The sequence below is a fragment of the Natrix helvetica genome (genome assembly GCF_964273705.1).
Source record: "Natrix helvetica genome assembly, chromosome: 1".
Taxonomy (NCBI): domain Eukaryota; kingdom Metazoa; phylum Chordata; class Lepidosauria; order Squamata; family Natricidae; genus Natrix; species Natrix helvetica.
Genome location: NC_138548.1, coordinates 184269700 through 184285461, shown reverse-complemented (window position 1 = coordinate 184285461; position 15762 = coordinate 184269700). Strand labels below are relative to the sequence as shown.

The window sequence follows — 15762 nt, the reverse complement described above, 5'->3', positions numbered from 1 at the left end:
GCCGAGGGAACGGCTTGCGGAGGGTCCTGGCGTCGGCGGCGGCTGGCGGGGGCTTCTCCGCTTCGTTCTAGGCACCGGGGAGCAGTATCGGAGGGCGCCCGTGTGCGCGCGTCTCGCCCCATGCCGATCGGAGAATACACTTCTGAATGAAGCAGCGGCGGTGTGGTGAGAGGCTTCCCTTCTCCATTCCCTCTCTTTTGAATTAATGGACTTTTCAGCCTTTTTTTAAACAAAGTTTCTTTCGGACTTTTGCTGGAGGTGCGGCTAGAGGGAGGGGGATTTCCCCCCCCCCCCTTGGACAAGCGGCTTGAAAAGATTTTGCTCTCGCCCCCAGGGGAAGGAGGGAGGGGGAGAGCCAATTAATGATGCCTCACCCCTATAAAAGTGACTTTCCTTGGACTTAGATCCAGAACTTATGGGTGAACTGAGAATTTTCTGAACTTTTAAAAGTTTGCTATGCCTCTGAGCCCAAAACTGGCAGGGCAAGATGGCACACTTCCGTTGTCTTTGTGAACTGTGAAATTTGACTCCACCTTCAAAATTCAGGCTTCCGGTCTTTGTCTCCGAGCCACCCAGAGGAATCTCTTGTGGATTGTGATTCTTTGAACCCTTTGGAGAAAAAAAACTTTCACCTATTGCTAGAGTTACTAAAGAAATTCCCATCTGTCTGGATTCTCTGTCTCCTGGACTCGTCTGCCTGCTCTCCTTCTCCAGCTGCCCAGTCTCTACAGTGATTGATTCCTTTGCTTTCCAAACCATGTCTCCAAAAAGACCACCTCCTGGAAAACCTGGTTTTGCTACTTCTGCTCCAACATCTGCAACATCTAGCCCAGCTACACAGTCAAAGATAACAGAATTGATGCAACCCAAGACTACAGAGATAGACTTTCAACAAATGCTCCAACAAATTTTACAGGGCCAAGAGGAAATTAAGAAACAGCTAAGGGAAATGAAAGATGAAATCAAAGAAAATCAAGTGCAAATCTATAAGAACTCACAGAGACTGGACGTTGTGGAGGGTGGGGTGGCGGAGGCGAGAGGGGGGGTTGAGGCCTTGCAGAGGGGAAACAAAGAACTTGATACCCAACAAATGAAAACAGATTTTGAGAGAATGTCCTTCTATCTTAGATTTCAAAATGTAATAGAAACAGATGGGGAAAATATAAGGGACATAATGACCAATATTTTAGCTGAATACATACACAAAGATAAACAACAGATGGAATGGGAGATAGATCTGGCTTATAGAGTGAACTCAGTATATGCCAGAACACACAATGTGCCCAGGGAGGTTCATATTAGATTCCTTAGGAAAAGCACAAGAGATGAAATTCTGGGTGTGCAAAGGGGGCAAACACTCACATACCATGATAGGGAGATAACCATTCTAAAACAGATTCCCAAAAAAATTAGGGAGATAAGGAAAAATTATTCGCAATTGGCGAATAAATTATACCAGAAGGGGGTGTGGTTTAGATGGTTGATGCCTGAAGGTATGCTGATATTCTGGGAGGAGAAAAGAATCAGAATTAACACACCCATAGAGGCACAGGCCTTTATGGAAAAAAACAAAGCGAACCTAGAAAAAACAGAAGATACCACAATGGTCACACAGGACACGGGAGGGGCCGGAGCTCTGCCAGCAGGGGGAGAAGGGGCAATACCAAGAAAGCTCAGATCACAAAAATGAATAAGAAAGCCACAATGTTATAAACAAACCGAAAGTAATAATGAAATTATATCTAGATTATATATTATAACAATATAAGCTGACTGAAAAAATTTTTTCTTCTAGAATTAATATGCTGATCTTTTATGACTATGGATTAATGCTTGATATATGGATGTAACCTATGAGACTGGAGGGAGGGGGCCCCTGTCACACTTGCTACTGCCAAAATCTGTAACCATTCCATTTACCCTTTTCCCTATAAATGTTTTAAAAAAACCAATAAAACTTTTTTTCAAAAAAAAAAAAAAAAAGGGGACAAGCCCTGATATACAAAGATAAGGAGATAACCATACTGAAACAGATCCCTAAGAAAGTGAGGGAGAAAAGAAAATATTATTCGCAATTGGCGAATAAATTATACCAGAAGGGGGTGTGGTTTCATTGGTTGCTGCCTGAAGGTATGTTAATATTCTGGGAGGAGACAAGGGTCAGAATTAACACACCCATAGAGGCGCAGGCCTTTATGGAAAAAAATAAATTACTCCTAGAAAAACCAGAAGACATCCCAGTAGATACACAAGACACGGGAGGGGCCGGAGCACTGCCAACGGGGGGAGATGGGGCGACATCAAGAAAGCTCAGATCACACAAATAAGTAAGAAAATCCACATGATACAAATTGATTGAAATTATTTTTGAATTTACCACACTGACTATATGTTATTATGTAATATTTGAATGCTATGCAAATGTACACCATGAGTCTGGAGGGGGGTATACCTACCGCAGTTTGCAGCTGCCACAATTTGTAACCTTCCCCATACCTTTTCCTTTTGCAAAACACCAAAAAACCAATAAAACTTTGTTTTAAAAAAAGAAGAAGATTTGAAGCAAATATTCTTGTCCTGACCTCAGGTGCTTAGAAGAAACAGTTCATCTCCTCTTCTCTGTGTCAACCTCTCAAGTAGTGGGAGAGACAGAGACAGCATCACCACTAGATGGATTTGTTACTTTTTAACACCTTCATAAATGAGTTAGAAGTGGGAATAAAAAGGAATTCATCAAATTTGCAGACAACACTAAGCTGGGGAAAATAGCCAACACTTGAGAAGACAGACTTGAGATATAGAAGATTCTTGACAGACTTGGAACACTGGGCCTTATCTAAAAAAATGCAATTCAATGGTGAGAAAAGTAAAGTCTTACATTTAGGAACAAAAACCAACCAAACAAGTAAAAGAATAGGTGATAGTTGGCTGAACAGCAGTAACAGTGATAGGAATCTAAGTATCGTAATGGACAAGCACTTAAGTATGGTGTGTGCTACAGTTGTCCCCCCCCCAAAAAAGCCAATGCAGTCCTAGAATGCACCCAAAGAGGAATAGGGTTAAGATCATGTGAAGTGTTAATACCACTTTATACTACACTGGAAAGACCACACCATTTTTATCACCATGATGCGAAATAGATGTTGAGAGAGTTCAGAAAAGAGCAATAAAGATGATTTGGAGTCTGGAAGACTAAATCATATGATGGTCGGTTAAGGGTATTAGGTATGTCTAGCTAGCCTAACAAAGGAAAGGGTTAGGGGTGACATGGTACGTCAGGTTTCCAAATAGCATCCAAAATTAAATCAGAGTCCAAGGCACAGTATTGCTCAAAGTTCCAATTTATTAAGAGAGCCATGTTGGCACATCTGGGAAAACCCGAATCTGAAAGCTTCCCAGTTTTCCCCACCCAATTGAAAGTTCACGATCTTGAACCCACACCCACAAGTCCATCACGTGGTCCAATCTTCCACTGTCATGCTGGCAGTTCCACCCCTCCAGTTCCGGTCAGGTGAAGAGGTGCAGAGACAAAGGATGACCTTGGCTTCTAGAAAGGAATTTTATTTTGGCTACATAGCATCTAACTCCATACCATCCCCCCTCCCATTTTCCCACAATAGAAAGGGCATAGTAGAATAATAGAAAGTGTGGCAAAGATCCAAAAGGAATATGGCTACAGGCCTGACATGGTAGCTGTCTGCCAACATTCAAGGGGCTGTCATAGAGAAAGTTGACATATACTCCAAAGCAGTTGAGGGCAGGACAAGAAGTGCCTGATAGAAGAGTATCAAGGAGAGATCCAACCTACTTATTAAACAGACATTTCCTCACAAGAGAGAGCAACGAATCATTGGAATCGCTTGTCTCTGGAAGCTGTTGGTGCTCTATTACTGGACGTTTTTAAGAAGAAACTCGACAGCCATTTGTCTGGAATAGTAGATCTACCCAAGCAAGGGGCTGGACTAGAAGACCTCCAAGGTCCCTTCCAACTCTGTTATTCTGTATTCTGTTAGTCTTTTTGTTTCCAACCATACTTATTAAAAAAAATCATAGGCTTGGTTACATTGTCTACTCTCTTTTGTTGCTCTACAGAATTTCCCCTGAGCTAATGTGATGTCTACTGTCTATTTTTCTCCTTTCTCTTCCTTTTCCCATCCTCACCTTTCCTTTCTGCTGCCTTCCCTTCTAAACAAAAGATGTAACTCTTCATGTTGCTATGAAAAATGTAAATGTCCTGGCTGATTCCTTTTTCCAACACGTCCCCATCACTGTTTTGGACAGTATGTGAACTCTAGCTTCTTCTGGTGAACGACACTCCTAATCCATGGCCAAAAGATCAAATTTAGCAGGAATCCCTGACTCACAGACTTCTTGAAATAGAAACCTATTTAAACTATTTGTTTAAACATGGGGGGAAGAAAAGACTCTTCATAAAGACTCAGCAGGGGTCAAAATGATGAGGATTCATGAAGTATGTAACCTGTTTCTGAGAAACAACAACAACAACTTTGCCAAAGGGGGAGTGGAAGCACCATACACTTATAAATTGATCTAAAATGCATATTGTAGCTTACATGTTTAAATATACCCTTATTTAGGAAAAATTTTAGTTTCAGGGCACAGTAAAAGAATATTGTTTTGTGTGCTTGCTCTGAAGAATGAGTGAACAACAGAATAGCTTTTTTAAATGCATGTTTACAATACTGTTCCAGTCTCTAATGACACATATGTTTTATATTATAAATTGTTATTTGTGGAATGATCTGAATTAGAATATGATCTGTGCATGACCAGACTTGATGGACTGAGTGCCTGGTGACACCTTGATGCAGCCACTGGGAGTCTTTTAAAATCTCCTGACCGGCTCTGGGTGGAATAACAGCTACAAGGAGGTCTGTGGTACACCAGTGATTTCAATCCTAGGGAAAATTCCAAGGATTGTATTCAGAACTTCAGAAATGCTGTTTACAATGTATATCTGAAAGAAATTCCATTAAACCCCAAGTGGATCTATATGCAGAATTTGTTGATTTTAAATCACCATTGTCCCCAGCAATTTGGGTCATAATTTTACCAACCTTGGAAGAGTGGAAGGCTGAGTCAGCCTTGAGCTGGTGAGAGCAGAACTAGTCATAATTGTAGAACTTTTGTGTATAAATGAGAGCCTGGCCTCATCTTTCAAAACTTCCTGGAAATAACATAATGATGAAGGTACTGGAAATTATGTACATGGCCTTCAGACACATCTCTTCATTCTGGCCATTTGCAGTAATCTTAAAAGAGACTTTATACTTAATTTTAATGAAATTCAGAACCTTTCAAGACTATCATTTGCATAGTGAACATGTACTTTCTTATTACTGCTGGACTAATTAAGAATTTCTGGAAAGGTAATGATGAGATTAGGGCATTGGGTGCTGCTTTTTTCCATTCTTCTCCATTTCAAGTAATAGAAAATTTCCTAGTACATCTCCATGAAAGTTATAGTTCACCTTGTTTCAGTGGGTTCATTAGAAGCCAAACAATCATAATTATTTTAGTGGTACCCAACTGTATTGGAGTATAAGCACATGGATATCAGAATATCTGCACAAATGACAAATTCCAATTCCCTCATTTCCAAGGCATTCTGCTAAGTTCTGAAACAATTAAGACAGCTCAGTTCCTTAAGGTTTTAACTGTTGTGATATCATTAGCATCTAATTAATATGCATACATTCTAACATTCATCATTTTATTATAGAGCCTCTCAACAAGGTGCATCATGTTCATCTGCTTATCACTGACTTTCAAGATGTTATTGATTCTTTGGCTTCTGAGAAGCACTTCCATTATAAAGAACCACAATTAAATTCAGGAATATTTCCATTTCTCAAGTGCCTGATTTACCTGTTTTGTATCTATGCTGAATGTTCTTCCTCACAACTTATTAAATTACATGGGCAGGTTTTTCCCCCCATTTCTTTGGCCCATATCCCTCTGGTAGAAAAAGGGAAATGTGGACCTTCTCATTCCCTCAGTTGCTCCAGTTCATTCACGGATGTTCATATTTAGCAGAGCATAACCAAGCCCATTATGAGCAGAAGCCTAAAACCCTGTAGAAAGTTAGCACCCAGCCCTCTCCTAGAAGAATGAAATATCCTAGGTAATATTGAAAAGGCATATTATATTTCCCTGGATGTGAAAAGAGAGAAACATGTTTTAAAGACAAAGTAGCTCCCTGCAGCTTCCTGCCCATCCCCCTTTGTCAATGGGCCATTAAGATGCCCAAGCCAGTCTATTCTACATAATAAAAAGTTTTCCCCTTCAGCTCCAGGGTGATGGGATTAAATATTAGCCCTTTACCCAACTCACCATGTGGCATCTGAGAATTCAAACTTGGGATTCAAAACACAGCCTAGAGAGTTGCCCCTGCATGGCCCCATGGGAGTCTGACAACCATTCAGAATGCATTTCTTACACAGGAACAGGAAACAGAGAGGTGGGACTGAACAGATTATAAAAAGTCCAGCAAGCCCCTTCCTCACTCTCGCTCTCTTCGGCTCTCTTCTTCTTCACCCAACATTGAAGCATGTGATCACCTTTTCTGTTCAGGACTCAAGCCATGTGGTCCTGTCCACCATTAAACCATCTTTCCAAGCAGCCTCCATGTCTCCAGTGTCTTTTTCCCCACTTGGAGCTGAACCCAGAAGGACATTTCTTTCAACAATCCAAAAGCAGAAGTAAAATGTATTAAGGTATGAACTAAAAAGGTTCCAAAAGCATCTTGTAGCTTTCTATTCTCATGATGAGGGAGGAAAGGAAATAAGTATTCTTTTGGCAGGAAGGCTGTGGTTTTTTAGAAAGCTGATTCATTATTTTTTTAAATAGTGCACAATAAAGCATTAAATCAGACAGTAAAATGCACAGCTGTGCACTTTTGTAAAAGTGCTGAGTGAATAACTTGTGAGAGTATGATGACAGCTACTGGAGACAAGTATCTAATGTGGCTTTGCTACGATGTAACCATATAACTGATTTCACCATGATTAAAATGTTTTTAATTTCTCCTCCGTTCCTTCCGTCAAAAATTAAAGACTCACCTATTTCAATCAGCTGGCCTGGCACTCTCTTAGTTTTACCTCCCGGGGATATATCTTAATTGGGTTTGGGTATTTTAATTGGGGATGTTTTTAGGGTTTTTATAGTATATTTATTTCTTGTACAGCCTTATCTCCTCCATCCAAATGTATTCAACTGTTTTATATTATTGTATTTTTATCTGCATTTGACTGTACACCGCCCCGAGTCCCTTTTTGGGAGAGGGGGCGGTTTAGAAATCCAAGAAATAAATAAATAAATAATAAATTTCACTACAATCGCCAGATCACCTTGGCCATCAACATAATCCTTCTCCATATATTCCACCAAAAGCTTTCTTCCTGCAACCTCTTATCAGTGACTAGTCAAAATGGTGGCATGGCATTTTTATGTCAGTGTAATGAAGCTGAGGATGCTACCACAATGCACTAGTGCTATGAATTAGGGTATTTATTATTTATTAAATTCGTTTGCTGCCCATCTCATCTCAAAGCAATTCTGGGCTGCTTATAGAGTTATAAAAAACATTAAAACTATCAGCTATAAAATGACAACACAAACAAAAGAAATAAGTGACGCAAGATGGAGGAGGAGGAGCTGGATGCCTGGGGCAGGGAGTGGGATTAGCTCTTAATTAATCAACCATTTCATGTGCGAGGTTCTCCCCTTATGGCCCAAGCTCTCTGGCAGAATCAGGTCTTAAGGCTACTATGGAAAGTCAATCTCACTTCATGTGGTAAGATATCCCAAAGGACAGGCAAATGCTTCTCTTCTAGACTGCTAGCTGAAATTCCTTGAGTGACGGGATCTTGCTAGAGTTCAGCTGAAAGCCTGTTGTCCTCTGTCCAGGCTGTCTCAAGCACTGTGGAAGGGCAGTCACAGCACCGCTTGGAACACCAGGGGTGAAGATATTAAGTATCATCAACATACAAATGATACCTCAACCCATGATGATGAATGATCTCACCCACTAGCTTCATGTAGATGTTATGAAGGAGTGAATACTGAGCTCTGTGGTACGTCACAAAGGTGTGGCCATGGCCTGAACCTCTCACTCCCTATCAATACCAATTTAGAATGGCCCAAAAGGATAGCATAGTTGATGGTATTGAAGGCTTCTGAGAGGTCAAGAAGAGCAATATGTGGCAATATGTATACCCAACTTTACACATAAAATTCTGGATGCTGTCAGGCAGTCAAATAAATGATCCCAGTTGGTATGTTTTGGTATGTTTTTAGAAACCTTTTTGGTTTCTAAAAACATACTTCAATCTATATATTTCAAGTTTAAAGAAGTATTGCTTTCAATGGGGCTACTTCCAGGTAGGACTAGAGTTTCTGGGAGGGCTTAATCATTATGAGTCCTCAGATTCTCCCAAAAGGTGTTATTAATTCATAGGATATTCATTTGATGTATAATGGTCCATCTACTATATGTTGAACTGCACATTCATAATGTTGTTTTTTCCTCAGTCACAAGAACATCTAACATTACAAGTTTGCTAACAGGGGAGATTAGCATCTGCAACAAAAGTGAACTTGGTAACTGTTTTCCCAATGTTCTATAAAAATATCAAACAGCCTTCATTTTCTTGGAAATTAGGTCTGATGTGAAATTTAATCTACTAACAGCACAGGAAAGAAAAACACAGAAGCCGATTCCCATGTTTATGACATCTTTAATACTAATTTACTAAGATGCAAAACAATAACTGAATTTCCATTCATCTGCCGCCAACAAGATATGAATATTAGCTTCAGACAAAATAAATTTGTTAAATTGTTCATCTTAAAAATAATCATTATTTTAGATGAATATTAATAATGAAAGCAACAATGAATAGAAAATGACTTAGTTTTTTAGATCAAAAATAATTCAAGTATTTTGTAAAGTTCCTCAGACATTCGTCTTTGAATTTTAAGTTTGTGCAATACCTATCATTGCATAGTAAAGAAAATCTTGTACAACTCCAGTCCTATGTAATTTATTTTAACATGCACCTAGAATATATTCTTGTTAATTTGCGTAGTGGAGCTTTCCTCTCTGAGAATTGGTTGAATTCAGTGGGATCATGCAGCATATCAATATAAGCAATATAAAATTTCCATACATTTCCTGTCGAGTTGAATCCTATCAATGAAACAAAAATATAACGATTGAAATGGTTTTTTTATTGTGTTGAACACCATTACAATGATATTGTGTTAAAAAAAACCCTAAATTGCATGTATTCTTTACAAAATATTGTAAATGAATGCTTATAAAATAAGTACAGACCTTAGCAGGTTTGATGATGTAAGGCTAGGACCACTGAAAACGTGACAATTCGTTTCTGTGAGCTTTGTGGTTGTGTGGTCATTTATAGTCTATACATAATCTGTGTATTTAAATGCATCTATACAGAACCAAACAGCAGAGGAGAAATTTAGAAAAGAAATTATATTTCTTATGAAATTGTTAGTGTAACAAAAAAGTTACCCCAACTCTTTAGCATATGTACATAATTGGGGACCAGTGTGGTCTGATTTTTTTAAAAATCACATCGCACATTACAATGTTTTGTGAATTATGTAAAGATTTTACTGAATATAACAGACTGATCTTTGTAGCCATATTGAATGGCACTGTCTACTGTGGTTACCACATCTCCCAAAACAAAACCCTAACTCAGCACCTATTTATTTCAATTTCCAATATACTTAAACACAAAGTGGCATTACACAAAATATTCTATAGGGCCATTTTATATTGGAAAAGGGAGCATTTGAGCACATCACATATAGAATCTATTCCAATTTGTTTTTCAGGTCAGGAAGAAAAGGTAAAATTCATTGCTGACTTTGGAGAGTATTAACTTTAAATATCAATATAATAGCATTCCAGACTTTTCCCTGCTTTTTTCACTCACCGTAGAACAGTAACTTCAATCCTTTGCAAGGATTATGTAAAGACAGCAACCTGCTAAATGGAAGTGCCTAATATTTTTGTGGCCAATGATGCACTATATAAGCACAATAAGTCACATTAATAATGGGAGCTGGAATTTCAGGAAGAGTATTTTTCTTATTTAGGTATGGTAAACAGTTCATACTCTTTATTTCTTACATTTCCCATTTAAAAAAATGAGGAACCATTTTTCTTATTTTCACTGAATTTCAACAGCATAATCTCTAATAGTTCTGGGTATAAATTAATAAGCAAATAGATACAAATTCAGGTGCTACAGTTGGCTCAAGGACCACAAGTTGCCCACCCCTGAGTTAACTCAAATGGAATTTAAAATGATTGTCATGCCAAACCACTATGATTTCACGCAATTGTCAATGAAGCTTGATGAAAGGCATCCTAAAACATTAGTATAGTATTAAGTGACCCAGGGAAATCAAAAAATAAATTCAAACATAACTTGAAAAGTATCAGATTTTGCTTTGCTTTGCTTTGTTTTTTTAATGCTAATACACAATGGGTAATATATCTTAAAATAATAACCATTTATATACAGATTGAAATGATTTCTATATGATTAACCAACTTATAAATAGCTCATGCCCAAATACCTGTGACTGGGAAAAATGCTTTTAAGTAAGTTGCTTTTTCATTATGCACTTAAAGCTTATTCCAAAGCAGTCTTCCATTGCAATGAATGATCAAGCATTTGGAGTTTTGGATAGGATTGCAGGTTGAGTTTACACTGCTCTGATATCATAGCAACTGTAATAAAGGATAACAATATGTTTGTTATCTTATGGCTGTTTTAATGACCATGAATTGCTTAATTAGCACGGCACACAGCATAGAAAACTTTTAAGTATGACGGCGGCAGCAGCTGCAGCATCAGTGCTAATAAAACTAGAATGGGATGCTGCCTTGTATATTGGCATAATATTAACTTGCGGTTGGTCGGCAGAGGAGCATCCATACAAGCAAGCTTTATTTCCACTACATTTTGGTACTTACTGGAATTTGCCATTAAAGCTTTTCACATCTGCTAATTGGAGAAGTGATGAAAAGCCATGACCATGGCAGAGCTTGGATGCTTGGGAGAAGGGAAGAGGCTAAATTATTGTTTCATGAATGCCACTTCTCTGTTTAAGCAGGATTCAATGTTATCTGGTTATGCACATGGCAATATTCTCATTGTTTTCTCTATTTCAGATCTCCATAACAGTAACCACATGTAGCCTAATAGGAAGGTTCAAAGCTATGCTTTGAAAAATAATTACTACGGAAATAATTTCAAAAATACATGGATATCTGGATGCTATTTATGCACTTTAAAAAAATGAAAGGAGTCCTGAGGGTGAGTGGAGACTGGGCTTTATAAAACAATACACCGAACGCCTTAACCTGTTAAAAGCTCTCAGTATTTTACAAGTACTTAAGGCTTATTTAGGCTTCTTTCCTGTCATACAATATGAGACTAAGAAAGGAAAACAACATGGCAAAATGAAAAAGACATACGCTTGGCACTTCTGTGATTAATTTGAGAGGGTGTCAGCTTCTTACAATATATACAAAATATCTGCATGGATGCAAATAATGCATTTGAAGAAGAAGAAAATCATTGTATACATATTCATTTACACATATTGGTTTTGGATGGACTTTTTTTTTTTTTTTGGTTTCAAGCATACATATTTAAAAAGCATACCTCTTATTTGTGGAATTTCCCTGCAAACCTCTAAAATATAAAGTGCTACTCCAAAATTAAATAGGAGCAACATTTTAAGAACATGTACAGCTTAAGATTACGTATGGAACGAAACATTTTAAAAATGTGTAATAATGGAGTTTGATAAGACTTCCCCCAAAGCCTTTTTAAAAAATATATTTCAATGTAGTATGATTTGCCATTCCTCAAAGAGGCTTGCCCCAAAGCAATAAATAAACAAAATAAAGAATACCACCTGTATTAGGTAGAATTAAGGAGTTATCCTCTGTTTCATAGGTAAAACCTAGAATCAGCTCTTCTGTATTTTGTTCTATCATGTTCTTGGTAAATAGATTTTTATTTGGGGCCCTCTTGCTAGCTTGTTTGCTGTGTTTATGCCATGCAGTTCACCATTTCAGAAATTATCATGCCACTGGAGTCTGCCATTAATATTAAAAGATCATGCGAACTCAAATTATTAAGAAATTCTTTACCTATTTAAATAGTTTGAAAGAGTTTACTTATTGCGCTTGGTTTGTTTGCTCCATTTTTGTTTAGAACAAAAAATAGGCGAAATAGTTCCTTCCCAAAGTTTGTTTTGTCCCTAACATCCCCCAAAAAAGAGAAATGAGTGGAGGAAGTCCTTGAATTGAAATCTCCAGTAAAGGACAGTTTTCCTTCAGCCCTTTCATAAATGTCTCCGCTTGTCACAGGTAGACAATGCCTGGTATGCTTCTGCTGCAGGAAGAGCCAGCTGCTTCAAAGAGCCTCCATAGCCAGAGTCCACATTTAAGCACAGTCACATTCTTCCAGGGAATTCCTTAGATGCCTTGTTGATTTGGATCATATCTTCTCTTTTTTACATTTCTTCCAATTAAAGAGATAGGAAATAAGAAATAAACTAGTGAGACATATGGAAACCAAATCATAATCATCACATTAGAGTATGGGCTCACATTCGGACCTCCCAGATGTAACCTTGAAAAAGTTTTATATTTAAAAAATTTCAAAGCAGAGTTCTCAGAGCAATTTTTAAATGAAAATGAAAATTTAATCCTACATACCATTTTGTACAGTATCAAGGACACATCATTGAGAAGAACTCTGCTGACATAGCCAATGGACTGCAATGTATGATGTTTTTTGTGTCAGCCCATAACTGCAATGTGCAACATACACTTTTTTCTTCATACAGAAAAAGCTATTAAAGCAGAATGGACACCTAGAGGTGTTAATTGCATGACTGAAATTGTGTTAATGTCATTAGCCCAGAAAAAACTTTCAGTATAAACGTCCATTCTCTTGTCTTATATAAATATGCTATATAAATAAACAGCAAGGCATTACAAGGCAACACAAAAATTGGATGCAACTTCCCCATAATCTGGCTTTATGTGGGGCATCAAGCAAGGGATTCATGCATTTAGTCTTAACACTCTGCGTGTGCACTGCTCCACCACCACCTTATCATGCAGTAACACATAGAACAGGATTTCACAAATTCCCTAACTTTATGAAATATAAAAGGCTTTAGTTCTTCCACTGCATGCTCAAATTAAAAAGATTTTGCTGTTTTTATTGCTAGTACTTGCTTTGCTAGTAAAGTGTAGATCAATGGTTCTCAACCTTTCCAATGCCATGGCCCTTTAATACAGTCCCACATGTTGTGATAACCCCCAACCATAAAATTGGTGTCTCGGTTCCTAAGACCATGGAAAATATGTGTTTTCCAATGGTCTTAGGCGACCCCTGTGAAAGGGTCGTTCGACCCCCAAAGGGGTCCCAACCCACAGGTTGAGAACCACTGGTGTAGGTGATTGCCAAAAGAACAAACTTTAACAAGAACAAACTTGTACTATATACTTCTGTATTTGAAACATGCAGTTTACAGCTACAGTTCTGTTATAACAATATTTGCATTGGCTTTTGTATATGCCATATATCTCCAAATATATACCGCATCGCAGTGAGTGAATATTCTAGTATAATACGGTAATACTTCTGCCATGAAGTATTGGCAGATCTGATATAACTATCCCAAGACATTAATTATCACAATTGCTGTTATGAGAAGTAGGTAGCTGTTTCAACTCTACAAATTTGCTACTTTTCATAGTGTACAGTATTCGTCCTATGGTCAGTTATTTTACTTCTATTCTCATGTTACAACACTGGATATTTCTTGCATCTTGTTTACAAAATCTTAAGCCACAATGATTTTTTTTTTACCTCAAAGACGTCACAGAACACTGCTTTTACTATAACAGACTAAAATGGTTCTCTCTGTGGACTTTATGAAAATGGAGATTTGAAGACTACACCTTTGCTATGTTTTCATACCCCAAAGTATTTTAATGATGTACGAGAAGAGATTAAAAATAATGCCCAAACAATTCTCTATAGATTTATAATTATATAGTACAGTTAATCTTACATTCTAATGTCAATTAGAGTGACAGTGTATCTTAAAAACAATTTAAAAAGTTATGCATTTGATGGTGTATATGATATGCAACCATACATGGAAAAATTGGTCATATTTTGGGTTCTTTTCCTACCATAGCATCATCTCTCATCTACTATTTTCATGTGAAAACTAGCTTTATGGAAATTACCATATTTAATTTGCCAATAAGTGTTGAATTTGTGAATTCTACACTTTGTGCACTAAATATAGACAGCAAGGCTATTCCAACTCACAATTCTTCCATATTTAATCAGAATTAAATCTTGTTTATTTCCATCAGTTTTTTCCTCAATTAAGTATGCACAGGATTGTAGTCTACTGTAACTACTGATCTGATAAAATCCCACTCTAGGAAATAATAACAATATGAAGCATACAGTTAACATGAATTTATATCTCTATGTTCATGCAGGTGTATTTACTTTTTAAGCCATTATCCTTGTCATCTCTACTGAAAACCCCAGTATCATCTACCTTATCTAGCAGTCTTTTAAATAGTTTGTAACTGATCTCACATGAAATAAAATCTCTTCTCCCAAATAGGAAAAAATGCCAGACAAAGCTGTGCATTTTGGAAGAAGAGAACTGTACTGCATGAGTTCAGATTTCATAAAATATACAAAGATTGTTACAATACTCATTTTAAAGTTTTACTATTTATGTTTGATCAATACAAAAAGAACATGACTATATCAACTCTATCGACTATAAATGAAATTTGCACATGGCCAGCAATTCTTTAAACATTCCTGGATAGTTTATTAATGTGAATTCAGCCCTCATAAAAACTGTTTTTATCTTCATTTTATTACAACTAATTAAGATATGCTTGTAGTAAGTAATCTACCAGAACTATGTTTACTTACAATGTCTTGCTAGATAATTTTGCTATACCAACTTTATTAGAATAATCTTATAATATGTGGTTTCAAAGGCAGAATTTGATAAATATTCCAGGAGCACCAAAAAGTTGAAACTCGAAGCAAATATGAAACATACTTGGACCCGATCAAAATATGAAAACATAAATCTTTGAGATTGTAATTAAAAAAAAACAACCCTTCCATAAAGAAGGCAAATAATGCCTATGGTAGGAATGAAGCAAATGCTCTTCAAAATTAGAAAGTAATTTATGTCATAGATCTAAAGGTCCTTTCAGGATAATTCAGAATAAGGACTAAAAGGATACAATTTTGATTGGAAAAAAAGAATGACAATATATCATTCTAGTTTTTTGGCAATAGGCTGGGACGAATAACATGAAATTGGCTGTCTCTGGTATGGAGGAACAGTAGGCAAAAACAGATTTTGCAATCCTACCTAACAGCAGGCAACTCCTTTTTTATGCTAAACAAGAAAATAATTTAATTCCAGCCATACAATAAACTTTTAACAAAACATAAAAAAAACTTGCTTTGTATCCATCCATCCATTCACCTCTGTGTCTTTTAAGAAATAAATGACTTTAAAATGTATCAGTTTATCATGCACACCAATACAATTATTTATTTATTCAATTTCTATAATCACCCATCACAGTCAAATGAACATAACAGTGTATAC

General features: G+C 37.0%; 1 protein-coding gene across 3 annotated transcripts in view; it reads right to left on the bottom strand.

The window, feature by feature from the left end:
• Window positions 1-8746: 8746 nt before the first annotated feature.
• ADAM23 (ADAM metallopeptidase domain 23) overlaps window positions 8747-15762 on the bottom strand; it is a 93587-nt gene continuing 86571 nt past the window's right edge. For 2 of the 3 annotated variants that reach the window (XM_081939881.1, XM_081939883.1), the window contains one exon: window positions 12256-12599. In XM_081939881.1, the coding sequence (XP_081796007.1) occupies window positions 12554-12599 (46 nt within the window). In that variant the 3' untranslated portion in view covers window positions 12256-12553. Of the gene's footprint in view, window positions 9212-12255; window positions 12600-15762 lie in introns of those variants that run through there. The other variant, XM_081939880.1, reaches the window with a different exon arrangement.